This window comes from Anabrus simplex, chromosome 2 (assembly GCF_040414725.1).
Source record: "Anabrus simplex isolate iqAnaSimp1 chromosome 2, ASM4041472v1, whole genome shotgun sequence".
Taxonomy (NCBI): Eukaryota; Metazoa; Arthropoda; class Insecta; order Orthoptera; family Tettigoniidae; genus Anabrus; species Anabrus simplex.
The window spans coordinates 955,829,026-955,850,823 of NC_090266.1; the positions used below are offsets into that span (position 1 = coordinate 955,829,026).

The following is a 21,798-nucleotide window of genomic DNA, read 5'->3' on the forward strand; positions in this document are numbered from 1 at the left end:
GGTGATCAGTGTCGAATAAATAAACCAAAGGGTTTATGAACCACAATGATTGCTCTAATTATACAAATTTATCTTAGCATGCAACATTTATTTATTTATTTATTTAGTATTTATTTAGTTAAGAACTCGCATTTGAAAAACAAATTTAGGCTACATCTGAATACTCTGCAATACAACATCGAGCGAGTTGGTCGTGGGGTTAAGGATGGTCAGCTGTGAGGTTGCATTCGGGAGATAGTGGGTTCAAACCCCACGGCTGGTAGCCTTGAAAATGGAATACCACAGAAAACCATTTTCACACCAGGAAAATGTTGGCCTATACCTTAAGGCCACGGCTGCTTCCTTCCCACTCCTATCCCGTCATCGTCGTAAGACCTATCTGTTGTAAAGAGAGATATAGCCAATTGTAAACAGTGGAAAGTCCATTCTTTATACTTGTGATCATTGGAATTATCAATATGGGACACGAAGCTAATAGATTATGGTAAAGCCAATTGTAAAAAAAAAATAATAGAAAGTAAGCAGGTAAATCATGAAAAAACATTAATTTAGTAGAAATATATATGTCTCTATAAAATATGTTTATCGGTATGGGTGGTCTCTTTCTTTTAGGTTAACTATGCTCATTAATATCAATATTAATTTAAAACATTTTAATTGGAAAATGCATTACAACAAATAAAAGATGTTGCTGTTTAAAGTATTGTCCAAACTTAGCCCAAGTTTTAGATTGTACATGCCAAATAAATAAACCAAAGGGTAAAAATTACAGAACCCAAAGACGTTCTTATATTTAGAGACAAAAATATCACCACGGCTTTGTTCTTGCTTGATATGCTCAGCTTGGGAAGAACCAGAGAAACGAACTAAGGAAATTTAATCAATCTATACTTTTCAGGAATGATAGGATATAGAACTATATCCTATATGCTAGCTGTTGAAGTCCAAATTGTTACTTTAGTTATGATGAAAGTCCAAAAATTTGATATATTGTCTACAATGGGAACCAGTCTAAAAATCAATTGTAGAAGAGTTTAAACTGATTTTTATTCATGTTCCTTGTTATCCTTGTACCATGAGTTACAGTACATTGCACATATATAAAAGAAGCCAATTTGCTTTTGTTCCATGAATTTCTGCAGCCTGAAAAACAGTTGCTTCTTATTTTTCAAGAATGATGCCACCATGATGGCATCCACATGCGCTAGGTTGTCTGACTGCTTTTTTGAACTCTTCTTCAGTCATTTTGAAGTTATTCACAATCGCAAATAATAAATAATTGGCTTTTAGTAACAGCTCATGCACAATGGCTGGTAGAGCTTCACGCAGTTCTGGATGCTGATGTCACAGCCCACCATTTAGATTGCAGGACGTTTTACTTGCCTTGCGGAAGGAGACTTTAATATTTTTTTTAATGATAGAAAATGGTAACTTATCACAATGCAATAGGTTTCCTTACGGTTTCATTTGTGTAGTTAAATTTTTTTTTGAAAATTGTGTTTTCCCTATTAGGAGTTATTGAGTGCTTGAAAGTTTCGGATAGTGGATCAGACATGAAAGAAAGTGATTTTGAAGAGTGTGTGTTACAAGAATATTAAGCGAGGTTTAAACTCGTTGTCCGAAAGTAATGGTGAGAATACATACGGTTGATTCATGGTAGGCACAATGAAAACCTGCGAGAATGGGCAAAGGTGACTGGATATCAGTGGTAGGGGCAAACAAATTAATTCATTAATTCATTCATTTTGTTATTCAAAGGAAACTGGAGTATGTGAAATTCTTCAGAATCCTCCTCCGTCAGAGCTTTCATTTCTAGATTGTATGGACAGTCTTTCATTTGAGCATGAAATGATTATGGCAGGCAAGTTTTCACACCTCAGCAGAAAAAAAAAACTGGTAGGTGGTGGTGGTGGTGGTGGTGGTGGTGGTGGTGGTGTGGCATTATTGAGGATGAAATAATAGCTCATTTAGGTCATTGTGGCCTACTGAGTGGCAGGATGGTCCTTTCAGAGAATTGCCCCACACGTTGGACATGCCATGTCATTTGTGCAACAATGCTGGCAACGGTGGACCCATGAACATTCTCACACTCGTGGACATCCATGCAGCTTGCCAAGATCATCGTGGTGTAAGGGCAGCAGTGGCAGATGGTACAGCTATCACAGAACAAAAAAGTGAATGTGAACCCAGAAGTGACAACACGAACTGTTGAATTGTCTGTTACTAGCAGTGGGCCTAGGGGATCACGCATCTAGCTCATCCTCCATTCACACCACAGCATAGACGTGCACAGCTAGACTGGTGTCGTCAGAGGATCACCTCTGATCTCCAGTCAAGCACGTGTGGGACACGATGAAACAACTAATGACTCGTGCGACTCATCGCATAACTCTTATAGAACTACAGGAACAGGTGGAGCAGGCATGGGATAACGTATCCCAAGACAGAATTCACCACCTGTATGATCAACTGCATGTCGGTCAGCGCCTGCATTGCCGCCAGTGGAGGCTACACCGCTTACTAATATGGGTGTTAGAGCATTGGTCCGTATCTGGTACCACAGAACTGCTTGAGCTACTGATCTGTAAATGTAATCATTTCATGTACTCAATATGTATTGTTTCTATGATGAATCATGAGTGAATTGGAAACCTATGAGCAGGTGTTGCTGGGTTGAGTGGCTCAAACTGTTGAGGTGCCGGCCTTCTGACCCCAATTTGGCAGGTTTGATCGTGGCTCAGTCCAGTGGTATTTGAGTGTTCAAATATGTCAGCCTCGTGTCAGTAATTTACTGGCACGTGAAAGAACTGTGGGACAAAATTCCGGCACCTTGGCATCTCCACGTCCAAAGTAGTTAATGGGACATAAAAACGATAAAATTTTATAGTTGCCAAAGTGTGGTCTGATAATTTTTTTTTTTTTTTTTTCTGCAGTGTATACTGTCTCTGTTCAGTGTTCTGAAGTGCCTGAAAGGGCACCATCACTTACCGTTCAGTTCAAGAATTAATTTATATATTGCCCTGACACTCTTCACTCTAATAAAATGGATATTATCGCAGTACTTACAATGCTCCCTAAACACAGCTCTTGGATCCGGCATTCCAGGTGTAATTCCCGTTATACCTTAATATCGTTTATCCTGTCTTCGTACTTGGTCACCCTGAAGACCTTTTTAGTTGGAACACCTGTTTGTGTTCTCAAATATTTGACCTTGACTTGAGAGGTACTTTCTTCATATCTCAATCTTCTCGTGTGACTTTGACTTCCCCTCTTATAGCCAAGTGACATCCAGGTACAAGAGCCACTGCTCCCTTTTACTGATTAAGGTTGAGTCAGACATTTTGGACTGTGCTATATTAATTTGCATGCCAGTGGCTGGGTAGGTTTGCTTCTTTATTCCCTAAGAAAGAAATTCTATAGAAATCTAAAACAATACAAACTCTTCTTGTTTTCCTGTTTTTTTTTTAAAAAAACTATAATAGCTAGGTAAGGTATTTAATCTGAATTTGTGGTGTGTTTCTTTCAGACTAGAAAGAGAATGCTGTGAAGTAACAGAATGGGAAAAACTGAAAATCGAAAAAGGAACGATTGTTTCAGTTCCAATCTATGCATTGCACCACCTTGAAGAGTATTATCCAGAGCCAGACACATTCAGCCCTGATAGGTGAGTATTTCTTTGTATTTATCTGTATGTTGTGAATAATAACATTTTGTATAACATGCTAGTTCATAAAGTAGAGGATTTTATAACAAAACCTGGAGTTGGAATAATTTTTTCAAGAAACTGTAAAGGTTACAAGATAAGGACAAGTACAGGACAAAATTACATTAGCCACTACATAATCATTTATGTAAACTCTGCTGAGCAAATTCTAGTTTCCTCTTCTCATGTTAACCGTTTTGGACCCCCCCCCCCCCTCATGTATCAAACCCCCCTCCCTTGGCTTTTTGAGTCTACGGAAATGGAATAAAGCTTGCATATGAGATCCCCCAAAGTAATTTGTCAGAGAAACAAAATTCTGCTTCGAAGTGGGTACAGGCCATACTGCAGTTCGCATGACGTAACAAAAATTTGTATTTAGTTTCATCCATCTAACCTTCACAATGAAAAGCGAGAAGTAACTATTTAAAGAGCAGAATGAGTTGTGGCAGTTAAGTAATGAGGGGCTGCCTGGCCGAGGCGGTAAAGGCGTGCTCGGTTCGCCCGGAAGGACGTGGGTTCGAATCCCCGTCAGGAAGTCGTAAAATTTAAGAAATAAGATTTCCACTTCCGGAGGTGCATATGGCCCTGAGGTTCACTCAGCCTACACCAAAAATGAGTACCAGGTTAATTCCTGGGGGCAAAGGCGGCCGGGCGTAGAGCTAACCACTCTACCCCATCAAGTGCCGAGGTTACGGATAGTGGAAGCCTTTACCTTCCACCCCTCCAAGGGCCTTCATGGCCTGCACGGACAAGACTTTTAGTTAAGTAATGAAGTTTCCAATGCTGACTTTCAAAATTGTCATTTCAGAGGTCAGTTGGATGATTCACAATTTAGTTGCACTTGATACGAAAGGAAGTGAATGGTGATGATCCTGTGGAAACTTTAAACGACAATTGCTTGCATTGGCAGCAAATAGAGAAATAAATTCCGATGAATTGTTTTAATTCAGCTGCAGGAAGTGTTCTCCGGCAACAGCGCTCTGTTAAACGAAGACAGTATTGATGTATTTAGTAACAAAGATGAAACTACACCACCACCAGGAGCAGTGCAATGCTCAAAATTGTAAATTTATGAACTTATGTATTCATTGACTTAAAGGTGAACTAATTGTATCACCTCAGATAAAAGGTATATCTATCTTTGTAAAATAGAAGTTTAAACCAGTGCCAGTATTAACAAATGGTTTCTTTTTAGATTTTTATGTGGATTAACTTTTGTGAAAAACCAAAACCCAACAGTCTGTGTCCACCACACTACTCGCCTTGTTAGTGGTCATCTGGAGTACAAATTACCATTTTCTGAATAGATTTAGATTGATCTGTGTTTTGGAAGGCTCTGGACTGTAGCTAATTGTCCTCCAGTTTGAGTGTTACACAGTTGAAGTTTCCTTTTAGAGTTCTTTTTTTTTTTTCCTGGTAAAGTTTTGAGGAAAGGGTTGTAACCTGTGCTAGTGAAAATGTCTGGAAACAATCGGAAAGCAATAAATGTTTTCTTTCTTCTTTCAGGTTTACCTCTGAGAATTTGCAGAAACGTAAAGTGGTCTCTTACTTACCATTTGGCCAAGCTGGTAACAATGGAGCAAATATCAGTGTCCAAGTAGCAATGCTGATTGCAAAATTAGCCCTTGCCAGTTTGATCAAGAACTTCAAATTCGTGCCCTTGGAAGACACAAAGGTAATATTATTCACTGCCTACTTAATTTTGCATTAATGTCCACTGCCTGACAAAAAAATAATTGAAGCACCCAGAAGAAATTATCAGTAGTCAGAGTAACTTCGTTCACGAAGACACCATCGGCGGATGTGTAAATGATTAGTTGCAATTCTCTGTGACTGGTAGAATGGCCATCAGAGTGCATTAGTCTTGTTTGGCTTTAGTGTTGTTACCAGACCTGGTAGGGTATATAAGGGGTGTGAACAACTTCAGATGTTGAGTGATCACTGTGAAACACTCGGAGATGCTGCGTACTCGCGTGAGACGAGAGTTATAAGCACCTGACAGAGTTTGAAAGGGGCCTCATTGTGGGTCTCAGTTTGGCCGGCTGGTCGAATCTTGCGATATCCCAATTTGTGGGGCATTCAGATGTGATAGTGGGCCGATGTTGGACTGCATGGAAACATGAGGGCAGGCATACTCGTCGTCTTGGTTCCAGTCGACCACATCTGACCACAAGGAATGATCGCCGTATTGTATGTCAAGCTCAACGTGTCTGCCATCATAGAGCAAATAATGCACTCCCTGCAACATTGTCATCCTGCACCATTGATCGGAGACTAGCTGCAGCCAGACTATGGAATTACCGTCCCATGCGAAGGCTGCCATTAACACAACACAAACGGCTGTATTTGGAGTGGTGCCGTGACTGGGAAGCATGGGACTGGTGATGCATGGTGTTGCGTTGTGTTAGCGGTGAATCACGGTTCTCCACTATCCCGGATGAGAGTACGGCGGTGACTTGGGGAGTGGTCCCATTCTTCCAATGTTTTGACGTCGGTGTGCGGAGCCATCGCATGTGACTTCAGGTCATGGCTGGTAATGGCGGAGGAAACTCTGATGGCAGAACAGTACATTATGATGTAGTATTGAATAGGTGGATTGTAATAACCCATTGTATTTCTACATCATAATTGATCTTCAATACAGGTTCTGAAAAGAGAATAGTTACTTAGAATGGTACATCACGGACATCCTGCATTCCCGAGTGTTGCCCCTCATTCGACAATATCATGGTGGCATTTTTCAACAGGACAATGCTCGTCTACACATGGCACGTGTCTATCAACTGTCTGTATGATGTCGACGTACTCCCATACCCAGCACTACATCCCCAGATCTGTCTTTAGAAGAACACCTGTGGGACGAGTTTGGATGTATACTCCATCCTATTGCCAGTATCCAAAATATCGAGGACCAGTTAAAACAGTTGTGGGCCATCTTGCCCCAGGGGAGGATTAAATTGCTTTGACACCATTCCTAACTGAATCTGTGCATGCTTCCAGGTCAGAGGGATGCAATATCGTACTGATAAGTGGGCTCATACTGCAAAGTTCTTTGTAAATAGGACTATTATGTAATCACTGAAATAACACCACATACACTCTTAATACGTGAACTTTCGTTTCGTTTCCTTCTTCCCTTCTGGGTGCTTCAGTTTTCTTTTTGTTATGCAGTGTGTATTTCACATTTTTCTTAAGAAAGTGGAGATGGATTCATATTTGTCTTCACAGTGATATAGACAAAACTGGAATGTTTCCCATTCAGTGAGGTGAGATTGGCATTTTGGTGCAAGTAGAAACTTAAACATATTCTACTACGGTCATTTTGTCGACCCTGTTTAAATTTTATCATTGGATACAATAAAATGTTAATTTCAAATTTAAAAAGTAATTTAAACAGTCAATTTGGCCAAAGAAATAGCCGCCTCTTCAAAGTGTTCCATGAAAAAATTGGTCACTGCCGATGAAATTGGACTTCCCGTAGTCGCTTGTAAAATTGTTTTATCCCTCAAGAAATAGCAGGAAGTCATGCAGTGGTGAAGTAACTTTGAGCACCTGTTGCCCGAGCACATTATGACACATGAGTCAATTGGCACTTCAATGAAAAAGAACTCCACATCACTTTAATGAAAATTGCCAAAGAGATGGTCCCCCCTCAAATTAATCTGACAAGGTTTTCTTTAAAAAGAATTCTCCCATTGGTTGGCAAGTGTGCTACACATTGGTTACTCTTAACATTCCCCTTTCTATGCCAATTGTTGATTGGGTAGCAATAGGTCTTTGATTTTTAGGTTAAAAGTGCATGGATTTTGAGATAACCTTCAGTTTCATAACTGTCTTAAATAGATAAATTCCCAGGAAGCATAGTACAATTGTTGAATTATTATAGAAAACTACACCACCTGATAACTTCTTTTCCTCAAAAGAAGCAAATTAAACTTGGATTATGAATTTGATGACTGGAGTGATTCTGCTTGCAAGTGCTGTTCATTGTAAACTTCTAGCATGTGGAAGGAAAGCCTGCAAACCTGTGAAGAATATCTTGTGGACCCATAGTCTTTAGCATTAGACAGTAGAACACTGAAACAAAGGTACTTAGTGTAGGGCCAGAGGGTTGAATATATGCGCTGAGCAAAGAATGAGCCAGCAAGTTTGGCATGTTTACAACAGACCGTACACCCTGTGAAGATGTTCAGGGGCGTTCCGTGCATGTGCTTGCAGGTCCCTAAGTGCCAGTCTATTGCATGAAGAAGAGTAACCAGTACGTTGAAATACTGGAAAGGAGAATTCATTGTGCATTGCAGAAATGGCTTCAATATGACTTTGCTCCTTTCCACACTTCAAAGAAAGTGAAGACATTTTTCAGTGACAATATGTGTTGTGCTCTAGAAGCACAGGGAACTCCCCTGACATTAATCCCATAGGGAAACATTTGGGCTGTTGCAAAAGAAGACTCTCAAAACTGACTGTTTCACAAAAATATACACAATATTGTGTGGAATCATGATCATGAACTTGAAAATGTGCTTAAAAAAATGGGCTATCTATGCCACATTGTGTAATGCAGCTTTTGTACCAGGTCGTTAATTATTTAAGATGATTAAAGTTATGTAATATATGGAAGTGCAAATTATATAATCGTTGCACCTGCTATGTGACAAATTCCTGCTTAGATCTTTGGCCAGTAAGGTTCTGCCATCCAGGGTTCAAAATTGTGAGAGTACATTCAAAGAATTCTCACTCCTAATGATGTGTGTGCTGTGGGTCAGTATTCCTACCACAACATTATCACGTGGTATAAAATGCAGATGCTATTGTGTGTAGATGAACCAATTTTAAAAATAGAAGCACATCGTCAAAGCTAATGATCGATATCAGTTCCAATCTTTGTGTATAGTACAACCCAAAATAGTTTGTTTGTGATTGACATTAATTTTTTTCAGCCATCCTTGAACAAGCTTTTTCAAATTACTGTCCGTCAGTACTTGATGAAAGAGTTTTACCGGATTTACATTGAAATTCACAATTGAAATTGCATTTAGGACTCACCCAGGTAGCAAATTTCGTATCCATTGTTTACCTAGACCTTTCTTGAATGTTTGAATGTTTTCAAAGAACTTTGAAATTTATTGAATATTTCTCTTGATAAATTATTCCAATCATTTATTCCTATAAATTAATATTTGCTGCAATTTGTCCTATTGAATTCCAACTTTATCTTTGTATTATGACCCTTTTCTACATTTTTAAAAGCTCCACTCAAGCTTATTCATCTTGTCTTTCCACTGACAGCTCGGAACATACTGCTTAGTTAAACAAGAACTTGGAAGATGAAGGAAGGTTTTCACAGCAAGGTTTATTTTCACTCCACTGGTTGTTCATAAAGGGAATTACACATTGAATACTTGCATTTGATGAAAACAAGGACAGCTACACTCCAGCAACCTTTGCTAATGACAAGAAATATTCATTCTCCAGCACAACCCATGCCTTGTCCACAGGTATAAATTTGTAATCTGCTGAATGCTTTCAATTTCCTATTTAGCTGATGTCACTTCATCAAACATATGGGCCAGTGACCTCAGATGTTAGGCCTCATTTAACAAGTCATAATCATCAAACATATCTTCACACACAGAAATAGGTATCAAAACCAAAGCTGATTTTTCTCACATTGTCAAAAGGGAAACTGGTGAACTAAACCCAGGACTTTACCATTCTTTGAAATATTCAGTCGTTACTTCATAGAAATCAATTTTCAGTTTTAGTGAACTAAGTGTTAAGTTTCTCTTTTTGAAACTGAAAAACTTTAAAAGTAATATTAACTGAGTAGACACTAAAGAAAAAACAAGACCCATATACTTGATTGGCAATGCGACTTAAGGAGAATAACACCCACGGTATACTCTGCCTGTCGTAAGAGGAGACTAAAAGGGGCCCCAGTGGCTCTGAACTTTGGATCGTGGGTTGGCAACCACGGGGCCCTTAGCTGAGTCCTGGCATTGCTTCCACTTACTTGTGCCAGGCTCCTCGCTTTCATCTATCCTATCTGACCTATCTTGATTAACTCTTGTTCTTTTCTGACCCCGACGCTATTAGGTTTGCAAGGGCTAGGGAGTCTTTATTTTCACGCCCTTAGTGGCCCTTGTCTTCCTTTGGCCGATATCTTCATTTTTCGAAGTGTCGGACCCCTTCCATATTTTCCCTCTGATTAGTGTTAGAGGATGGTTGCTTAGTTGTACTTCCTCTTAAAACAATCACCACCAACACCTTAGACTTTATTTATAACTGTAAGGTTCTTCAGTCTGTCAAAACTAATCCAATACAGTAAAACCTCTCTATAACAGACACCTTGGGGACCGAAAAAATTCTGTTGTGAAGGGGTCTGCCCGAGAGAGGGCATGCAACTGGGGCCTGTTCCACAAAAGTATGGTCTTGTACATTACAAGTAAATTCTCTAGTAACTTGTACAAATACCAGAGTTTCTGTTCCACAAAAGAATTTTCTACAGTTGTACTTTACTACTCCATACTTACAAACTACTAGTGAATTTTTATAGGCGGGTTCCACAAAAGTACTAGTACTTTTAACTTACTAGCGAATTGAGAAGAATTCTCTACCAGTGAAAGGACAATAATATATAAATGTACTAGTGCTATTTAAATACGCTTATTTTGGATACATTTTGATAAATATGTGGTCTAGTAGTAGTGATAGTGATGGTGATGAAAATGAAAACTATCGTCTGTACAGGGAAAGAATAAACTTCCAGTTTAACACTGTATTTGAATACAATGAACGTTTTAGGTTAAGCACAATATAGTGGAAGAACTTTTGATAGATATTGGCCATAGCTTAAAATATCCTACGAACAGAAATAAATCTCTCTCTGCTAAACAACATTTACTAACAACATTACATTGGCTAGGAAATGGTGGTCAGTACCATGGTACTGCAGATATGCTTGGGATGGCAAAATCTTCGGTCTGTGGTAGCTGCAATAAATGATATAAAATTTCCTCAAATTGTTTGTTGGCCTGAAAATACTGAAAAAAACATATTCCAAGAAGGACATTCCCGGAATCATTAATGAGCAGAATATCTCTTACATACGTCCAACTTTTCCCCTCAAAAGCTCCATGAGCTTTTCCCAAGTCAAATATTTCCATCCAACCATTTATTTTGTCTTGTTTTTTCAGACTCTCGCTGAATCCACCGAAACGAATGTCTTTCCTACCTTCTATTTCCTTCAAAATGAATAACTTTGTTTCTCTTGACATCATTTTAACAATTCATGCAGAGTTTGCAATTTCGTAACAATTAAGTTTGGCGGCCGAATATCGTTATTAGCGGCATCTGATTCCTAATGACAGACCAAGGTAGGTATGTTAGACTCTCGTAGAACATACGCGAGGATCGCGGAAGAACAGAATGGGTGATAATAACGGAGTAATTTCCTATCATCAAAGAAATAAACTGAAAAATAACATCGTAGCATTAAAAAATTCACAGGAATATTAGTTCTTTCAATCTTTGCTGCATAAGTTACAGTAAAATACGATATTACGATAAATGAGGCAAGCATAACCTAATTCAACGAATGGAATACGAAGATAAACAGCTGATTCATGCTATGACGTAGTATGTTTATTGATATGTCGTCACTTGTAAAACTTGTAACAATTCACTGGTAATATACAAGAGACTATCAATCTTTTGTGGAACAGAAATGTACAACTCCATACATTACAAGAACCCACACTAGTAACTTGTAATGTACAAGACCATACTTTTGTGGAATAGGCCCCTGGTGCCATTAAACATTAGTTGGAATACAATAACCCATGTATTGTATGCGTTACGAACTCTCGCAAATAATAGTACATAGTATTATACAGTACACTACTCGCATGAGAAAGTTGTAGATGCGCTGCTACATCTGCAATGTATCTGAGAGACAAAAACTTTTCTATGGAAAACTATTGAGTACACTGTACACTGTTACAATTCACAATGTTAAAATTAAGAGCAGCATAAGAGTCTGTGAAACTTTAAATCAATATGTAGGCCTGCATGTAGCAATCCCTAGTAAAACATTAGCACATGAAAGTCCTTAATGTTAGTTTTTGTCCACTTCGGTTTAGCAAAGACATTTTCACTATGTGCAGTTAAATCCTGTTCCAAATTTACACATATTTCATTTTGTTTATAATAGAATTCTTTCAGTCGCTTAACAAAGCAGAGAACATCACTGTACAAGGTTATTGGCAGCACATTAATTTCCATATAATCTTCAAAATCATCATTAGCATTGCTTCCACTGCTGCTTTCGTCAGAATCTTCATTTTTGTCCTTCTTCCCTTGGATTGACTGAAGAATCTTTTTAGTGTGTCCATTTTAACACACTGTTGGAATATCTGAATAAATTTAGATGTGTGTTCACTTCTACCCTGTTACCTGTTGCATTAATTAACTGTTGTTCCTTCCTTGCAGTCCGAAATATCGGATTCTATTTCGGGATGTACACCACTAGCAAGAAACCCGGCTTTCAGAAAGCAGTTATGAATTGTTGAAGCTGTAAAGTTTCTCCATGCATTGGTTATCCACGAAATTGCTTGGAGAACATTCAGTCCATTTTATCAGTGTTTGAAGGGTTACTTCATTCCACTACCCCGTTAAAACAATTTAAATCACTGTTGGTTGCCATTTAAATGCCTTTCTTTCACTAGTTCCTCGTGATTTTTCACAATTTCAGACGCCTATGTCTTTCCAATCTTGAACACTTCGGACAATTTATGCCCACCACACTATTCATGTTTATGATAGTGTATTATTCCTACCTTTTCTTTCCGAGTTAGAAACTTCCTTGGAGCCATGTTAAAATACACCAACTTACTAATGTAAAACTGAACACATCAAAAGTCCACAAGTCGATTAAAAGTAATTGTACACTGAAGGTACAAATTCCAGTGCTGTCGAGCATATCTTAGTACGGCCTTCCAAGAACGTGTACAACCTGCACCGCAAGTTATGGTGCCTGCAATTGTCGGAATATCACCTGTGCAAATAATAAACAAATACTGTACGGGACAAAAATATTTTTTGAAAAAAACAAACAGTGGTGTCCATTAGGAGAGGTTTAATTGGAGTTTCTAGTGGCAATGTGTGTCCACGTCCGTAATAGAGGGTGTCCAAATAAGGGGGTAAATTACTTTTACTCAACATGGGATTTAATTTTGGACCTAAAAAGTAGTCTAAGGAGGTGAGACGTGTCTGTTATGGTGGGTTTTTATTCCACAGCATAAATTTAGAATCTCCAGTTGTGGATGCAAGTGCATGTGACTTTTAATCTCTGCCCACAAATTTAATTCAAATTCAAGACAGGAACTTGAGCAGGCAAATCAACAAGATTTGCCTTTTCAGCAAACAATTTGAGTACTTTCACATTGGGCTTCTCATGGTCTGATCTGTTGTTGCACTAAGTTTTGAACCATTTCAAAAGAGATGATCCCAATCTTCATTTAACTGTACAAATGTGTACGGATAAAGCTTGTGGTCATCAAAGAGAGCTGCCTTAATATGCAGTTCTTTGGGCACCAAAGCCAGTTAAACTGAAAGCAACCAGTAAGGAGTAGATGCATCTCAATTCTGACACCTTCACCATCTCTCACTAAAATTTGTTCCAGACCTGTGTGGTGCAAGGTTAACCTTTTCACTTTGGTGGACTGCTGTAGCAGTCTGGAGAGAGACCTGCTGAGTGACCAGTGAATGGCTCCAGTGGTCACACGTAAGTGATGCTACACGGTTGATGGTGTTCGGCTTTTCTGTGCTCTGCTACGGTAGACTGCTGGAGAAGATACACTTTTGGGATATCTAACGGTTGCCTTGAGAGTCTGTAGTTACTAGTAGAGTCCACCAGATGTCTGTGAGGTGCAGGTGGGGAAGCCATTTGCTTTAAAGGAACGGTCAGTGATCTTCATGCTAGTCACTGTTAACTCTCGTAGGCTTCTGTAGGTTGCTTCAAAGCATTCTGGTACCATATTCCATTATGTAGGAGAAACTGTGTACTGCGCAGGAAACTCTTACCCTGATACTGGATCGAGACTTTGAAGATGAAGACTGGAAGGATATAACTCCACCAGTGGCATGTCCAAACTGTGGATCTAAAAAGAACCTGGGAAGCTTTACATGAATGAATGAATGAATGAAAATGACAAAAGTATACATTATTCTTCTTTTATGACCACATAGGATCACTTTAGTCAGTCTGTCATTCAGGTCTCTTTTAAGGGATTGTTCGGGCTTTGCGGTCATCCCAGTACTTCTTCAGACGCTCCAATCTTCGTGCCCCTTTCCTCAGTTGAAAATATGAGTGTTGTTGGTTTGTTTTGTGTAAGGGTAAAGTGGAGGTTTGTATTCTTGAGTTTTGTATTCAATTTCATCTTATTTGTGGTGTCTTCTGTTGTAAAGCTTATTTCCTTCAGGTCCTCTCTTACTTCTCTGATCCATTTACATCCTGGTGGTATTTTTTGAGACGAGATTGTGTTGTACTAGTTGTTTCAGAAGTCTCGAATCCTGCATCCTCATGATATGTCCAAATAATCCCAGTCTCCTCTTACGCATAGTATCTGTAATGGGTTCTAGTTCTTTGTACACCACTTTGTTAGGTATTAACTGCCACTGTCCATCTTTCTGGTATTTTTTGTTGATGCAGGTCCTTCCAATCCTCCTTTCAATTTTCTGAAGTCTGTCATTCTTTGATTGTTTATTCAGGTGAAAAAGTGTTTCTGCTGCATATGTAACTTCCGGTTTTATAACTGTGTTGTAGTGTTTTATTTTTGCATTTATTGATAGACGTTTCTGTTTGTAGATATCCCATGTTAATTTTTGTGATTTAGCTAATCTATTTGTTCTTGTTTGGATTGGAGATTTTTTAATTTAGGTTGTGTGTTATTACTTCTCCAAGATATTTAAATGCAGTTACTATTTCGATTTTTATTACCATTTATGGTAACTTCTTTTAGTTGTGTTGGTTTTTGTATTATTTGACCAAACTATGTATTTAGGAAAGGAATGGTCAACGTGCCATGTCTTAACAATGTGAACAAATGCGAGCGAGAAGCAGAGGGCAGAAAGTATCCTATACAGCAAGCAGGGACAGCCAGTCGAGGCTCTTACCCTCCAGGCCATGCTTTTGCTCTCACTTCGCTGGAGTGGAAAGATTAAATGAATCATCTGATTACTGCTTCCCCGAGTACTAATGTACCCATGCTGAATTGGAGCAGGAACGCTTCCCCTCCATACACGAGGCATCGCTCTTGGTTTGATCTTTGCCCCACAACATTTTCACAACGTCAGCTGACGACGTGCTAACTTGCACGGTCTATGGCTTGCTCGGGCTTGGAAGCTCATATGCCATAACTTGGTGGTCTTTACGTTTCAATGAGTACAAATCTATATTGCTGAAGGTAGCTAGAGTAGATTTAAGTTCCGTTGATATGCCAGAGTTTTATAAGTGAAAGGCACTGATGAAAGACGTTCATATGCATCTTCGCTTGTGGTATGAATAAAGTACAACATTAAGGAAACTTAAAAAAATATTTGAAATTAAAACTTCTATATTGCAAAATAATATAGATTTTGTAAGTATATATTTGATGGGAAGGTTATGCAATTTTAAATATTATTTCCAGTCAGAATAAACCAGCAGCAAAGAGTTGCTTATATTGGGCTATGAATCATTTTGCTGTCAAGATATTGTCTTCTTTCTATTCTTACTTTTCCTTCACTTTCAGATTCCACCAGAGTTTCGTAAAGGGATAACTGGTGTACCAATTCCTGAACCAATTACAGTGACTGTACAAGCCCGCAAGTAAAGTCAGACTGAAAAGTTCTTAATTTATTATCAACCTTCAAATTTATTATTACATATGTATTTCATGTAACTGGAAGCATTTATACTACTGTAGTGTTTTTGTAACTTTTTAAATTTCATTAGTCTAAGCTTTCACTGTATCAAAACTCTTTTCTTTTTTTTCTTTTTATGACTTTAAAAAGTAAATTCATGATGCCAATTCAGTTTTTATAAGAAATGAAAATGTAATAAAGTTGTACGAAGTTCAGTGAAATAAAAGTACACTAAAACAAATGGTTGTAAACTTTATTTCAAGAGATGCTGGATTTTGATTTTGTTGGCTAGTTCTGTAATTTCAGGATAAGATTACAGTAATGTTCCAGTTGGAAAGAAACGCATCCCAGGTAACCCGCAAACAAATCTGGAAATTTTATGCCAGCTAGCATAGGCTGTATTGTCATGATCTTTATTCATATGTTTGATAAATCTCCACTGAACATCTGTGGAAGATCAGCATATCTGACCAGTGACAATTCAAAGTCCGTGATTTATAGTTCAGTTTCTATGACTTTCGACTTCATGGTTAACCGCAAGGCAGACGTTGGTGCCAAATTAACACACAACACTAAGGGAAATGTACATACTATACAAGTCCAGAATCAATTATTCTTTGCAGCAAAATGCGTAACCAGAGGTACCAACCTTTGAAATGGCTTTTCCGTAATTCCCCTCCCCTACCCTCCGAAAAATGTTGGCGTCAAATCGAAAGCACACTCGTCCCTTCTGGATAATTACACCCTCTTTGCCCTTCCCAACAACAACTATTCTAAGACATATCCTATTACACCATAAATTTGCACATTACCAGTTAGTTCTGTCATAAAATATTCTTTGTAACTTGTTTCCCCACGCAACAGGTGCTTTTGTGTGGGATTTTTCTCGTAGCATTCTTCCCCCTGTGAGGACATTTTCACCTTAAGAACAATAAGTGATTCCAGTGTAGATGTGATTATTGTAGGCCTGAATTCATTCTGTTTTTTCCTTGTAACACTGACAACTCTTTCTGTGGGAGAGGTACACTTAATACTGCAATGATACAGGGTTACATTTTTTAGTGAATAGGAGAGCAGAGTTATTCATTCACAATGAATTTCACGACGCTCGCGGGTAGCAAAAGGAAGTGACGATCGAATAAGTATCGTTGGCAACTCACAAAATTTGAAACGAAGAGAGTCGAGTACCAATGCTCGAAAAGGTTTAATTCTCCTTGTTTCCTTATTTTTTCCGTAGAAATTATATTTTCCTTATAATGTCGCTTTTCCGTAACAATTTATCCTTGGACCGTAAAGCCGTAATCGGCAGGGGAAATCCGTAATAATTACGGATAATCCGTAACAGTTGGCACCTCTGCGTAACTAACCTAAAGATGAACAATAACACACATAAAATTGAAGCTAAGGCTATAAGGTAAAAAAAAAAAGATAAACTCTCAACAGATAAACCGTGAGAAAAAGGAATGAAATTTCTACTCTCAATCTGGAAAAACTTGCGTTGGTGATAGATTTTTCTCCTAAGGAAGGAGAGACATCCTGCGGCACTGATTTCGAAGTTACTGTCAGCATCGTCAGTCTATTTTGGTTTCACACTCCTGGGTATTTCATCAACAATGTAAACTGCATACTAAGGCTTTTTGTTTCACAAGGTGCAAGAGTTTGCCCCTTCCTTATGTTATTGTGAACCAAAATGTTTTGCTCCTTCAACCGCTCAATCAGTTCGTTACTTCTAGCCACCAGTGTTGGTGCGTTGTCAAGAATGACAGAGTGAACTGAGCACAATTCAATACTCTGCTGATAGCACGTGGTTACAGAAAACAGATCAACAACACTGGTAACAGCAACTAGTCTAATGCACTCTATCGGAGCGATTGGCTGCCTATGATGGGCTGTTTATTAATTCACTTAACCTCCGCCAAAAGGCAGCGCTCAAATGTCCAGTCAAAACTCATAAGAACTGAACTATAGATGGCTTGTGTTGCCATTTGCCTTGGATACTTTTTGTGTTCCTACATTTCAAAGTTGTTAGTGAAATTTAGTGGCCAAAATGTGTTTGATAAGTGTCCCTGAATGCCAACCAGCAAGCCATAACAATGTTGGAACAGAAATAAAGGTTAGGCATTGATTGTGATACTTGTATACTACTGTAATGTTATCCTGTGAGCAAATTTGTAATGAGCCCTACAAACTCCAGACATTATGTTGTTGTTGTTGTTGTTGTTATTTCTACTAGAAAATTATATTTTGTTATTGGTTTTTGTCATACTAACTAATTTTACAGCTTTAGAAGATGCAGAGGTGCCATCATTTTGTCAGACAGTAGTTCTTTTTTACATGGTGGTAAATCTACCCAAAATATTTGAGCACCTTTAGATACATGTGGATTAAGCCAGGATTGAACCTACCAACTTGAGCTCAGAAAGCCAGAGTTCTGCAATGTGAGCTTCTCAGCAAGCTAAATATGTTTAATTCAGATTGGATCTTGCTTTCTTAAGGTTGTCCTCAAACTAATGAACAGATATTGCCTCTTAATCAAAGTAAATGTATGCTGATAAAACCAAAAATTCTTGATGCTTTTATAAGTTTTACCTACAGACGACATGTTGTTAGATTCTGTTAAGAGAATTAGCAATAAATCCTCTCTGCCCTAACACACATATTTGTCCTTGGACTCTTATTATGGAGTAACTGATAGACTGACCAAAAGTCTCCCTCATAATACATTCACAGTGTGTATGGCCTCCACTACATGCACTAGTCAGAAGTCTTGGTAGGTGACCTTGTTATCAACTGATGAGCCCAAATTAGCAAACTGGGGCGAAACGCTGGCAACCACGAATGAGTTAGCAGAAAAATTTATAATTTCAAATAACAAATTATTTTGGAATTATGAAATTACTCATTCAGGACAAATAAGTTCCCTATAGGAATCTAAGTCTGCAACATCAAAAGGAGTAGGTGAACTCTGAAACCTCAAGTTTCCTGAGAGAGCATTGCAGGTCGGATCCACTGATTGTTTCATATTCACACATTCATTCTTCATAATTGTTTTGAATTCTGATCGGTGGATTATTTTGGACTTTTAAATTGTCATGACATTTGGTCTCATTTCGTACCATTAGGGGCCCCTTTAAACAATCATCATCAAACCCAAGTTAGGAACTATTCAGTTTCATTTCTGTTTTTGCAACTAATCAGTATGCTTACAAAGATGATCCTCCAAAGGCAAAAGAATGTATTCTAAAAGGATAGTTGTGCTTCTTACAACTTGATGCAAAAGATATGGTCCTTCTAAGCAGCTTGAGACAAATGCTTATAGAAAGAAATGTTTACAGCATATTGAGATTTGTAACACTGTTCACTTCAATTCTAGGTTCGAACCCCACTGTCGGCAGCCCTGAAAATGGTTTTCCGTGGTTTCCAATTTTCACACCAGGCAAATGCTGGGGCTGTACCTCAATTAAGGCCACGGCCACTTCCTTCCCACTCCTAGGCCTTTCCTGTCCCATCGTCGCCATAAGACCTATCTGTGTCGGTGCGACGTAAAGCAAGTAGAAAAAAAAAAAAAAAAAAAAAAACTTCAATTCTAGAGGAATTGAGAGATGAGATTTTGGCTGCTGGTCTCTAAACAACCAAGAAGAATCCCCTCTGTTGGCAATTCTTGCACAAACAGCAAAAATTCTTAAAATCCTTATATTGCTTATTTAAAATGTAGAATTTGGCTAGCATAGGGCATCTGGCTGTAAAACTGAGCCAAATTCACATCACATGAAGTACCAATCTCAAGAAAGCGAGATGATTCAAAATGTACTAGATGAGACTATTTGTCATTAAAGCAAGCATTTGGGATAAGTCCAATCCCATTTTCAGTAAAAAAAATCTGTAGATGTATGTGGTTTACCTTCATTCCTTTTGGTAACAAATCTTCTACACACCCATAATTTCCTTTTGGTAACAAATCTACTACACACCCATAATTTTGTATCTTGTTTTCTTTACGTTACTTCCTCTAAGTACTAAATTTCATCATTGTGACAAAAGTATGAAGCTGATGTACCAAATGATTTTGTTTGTCCATGAATAGAAAATTATTCAATTTCCCATTAATTTCTTTGTACTGCTAGTGGCTATTTCATTTTCAAAATATTTGTACATTTATTTTAAAGTGCAGTTAAGAAATCAGGATTTCCTTCATTCTGTTCCTTTTTCTCAACCAACCAAATATACACTGTATTCAGGCCCGCTGGGCTGAGTGGCTCAGATGGTTAAGGCGCTGGTCTTCTGACCCCAACTTGGCAGGTTCGATCCTGGCTCAGTCCGGTGGTATTTGAAGGTGCTCAAATACGTCAGCCTCGTGTCGGTAGATTTACTAGCACGGAAAAGAAGTCCTGCAGGACTAAATTCCGGCACCTCGGCGTCTCCGAAAACCGTACAAGAGTAGTTAGTGGGACGTAAAACAAATTATTATTATTATTATTATTATTATTATTATTATTATTATATTCAGGCCCACTAACATCTTCTCCATCACATCTTTGATCTTCATGACCAGTAAGCTACCATGCTCGCCTGAATGACCTATTAGTTACGGAAGGGAACAAATTTGTCTCTAGAAACTTATGAACATGAATAAGAACAAGAACACACAACAGGATAAATACAATGACAGATCAGTATGGAAAGCAGGAGCAACAGAAAGGGTACAAGAGGTTGAACTGGAAAGTGCACACTACACTTTCATACACTATCATCTGCACATAGATTGCCTCTCTCATCAGTTTTTCTACATCCATTTCTTCTCTGCCCTCAACTTGCTGTTTTCTGTTTCCCCCTTCATCAGGAGGACAGTCATTGATTGGATGTGGAAAAATGCCTGTGTAAAGCACTGCTGAACTAGGAAGAACCACAAGTAAAATAAAGATGGGCACTAAAGACAACTGTTACAGGATCTACAGTATTTCTGATGTAAAAGTGATCATAATTGACATCTGAATTTTTCTTCCACTCAGGCATATTTGGAGGTGGGGCAGATGACCTAGATGTTAGGCCCCTTTAAACAAGCAGCATAATATTTGTAGGTAAATATCTTGCAAAAAGTTGTTCCCAGTGTTCATAATTGGATTAATAAATGAAGTACATCAAAGGCAGGTCATTTTGTGCAACAGTTGATAGATAGGCCCAGTTATTGGGTTTATTTCTTATTGCTGGAACTAGATTTGCTGATCACTGTCACACAAGAGGTATCTGTACTAGAGTTGAGTGATCCTTGCAAGTTGTGATTGAAGACGCATCTTATCACTCTCATGAAGCGACCAACAGGAAAGGTCATTACAGTTTTGTTTATTTGTAGTACTAGAAAGCAGTAATGTACTAAAGTTTTTTTGAAGAGGTGGAGAATACATCCAGTACATAGTGCTACAAATCTGTTGGAAAAAGTTCAATGAGAGTGAAGACCATATCATGCATGTTGCAATTCTGCAAAGTATATGGCCAGTGTGTTTAGTCTGTTAGTCATTCTTGATGCCGATCCCACATGTCCAGTGGTGGACACAGAAGTTGAATTTAATGAATGTACAGAGCCAAAAAAGGGGGTTTAATACATAAAATGAAAACTGGTACACTCGGTAGCAATGTGGAGAGTATGATGCACAGATGTGCATTCAAGAATCTTATTTTAGAGAAAATTTTGAAGATAACTCTCTATGATCTTCACATGATGCTCCTATGATTACTTGAACATCCAGCCTTAATGGGAATAGTGCAAAAATGTTATGAATACCTATGCTATTAATAATTCTATCAAACTGATAAGTAGTGACAAATATGGCCAGACTCCCAACCTGAATGATCTGTGTTGTTGCCTTACATTCAGAGGTTCTCAGCTGGTTTGTGAATTTTTAGGTGCATCTGGTTAATTCCTATGGCCTGGGTGGTGGACTACAGGTTTGTTTTGTCTCAGCACGTACATCTCCATATACACAATGGGAAATGAGTGCATGTCTCAAAGCCCAAGAACTCCTAGATTTCTTGCCATCAAGACTCTCCAAGACTAACTCGTAAGTATGCTTCTGATGTCACACAGTACACTGAGAGATAACAAGTGGTATCCCTGTCAAGTCTTCCATTCGGAGAATTTAGCATGGACGTATGTGTAAGCAGAAAGAAAGTTGATGGTTCTTACCCACCATGCC

General features: G+C 38.4%; 1 protein-coding gene across 1 annotated transcript in view; it reads left to right on the forward strand.

Moving 5' to 3' along the window:
* LOC136863213 (cytochrome P450 3A16) overlaps positions 1-15,848 on the forward strand; it is a 193,029-nt gene extending 177,181 nt beyond the window's left edge. Inside the window, exons 12-14 of the mRNA XM_067139583.2 lie at positions 3,527-3,664; positions 5,210-5,378; positions 15,496-15,848. Coding sequence (XP_066995684.2) covers positions 3,527-3,664; positions 5,210-5,378; positions 15,496-15,576 — 388 coding nt within the window. The 3' untranslated portion in view covers positions 15,577-15,848. The remainder of the gene's footprint in view (positions 1-3,526; positions 3,665-5,209; positions 5,379-15,495) is intronic.
* Positions 15,849-21,798: the final 5,950 nt, after the last annotated feature.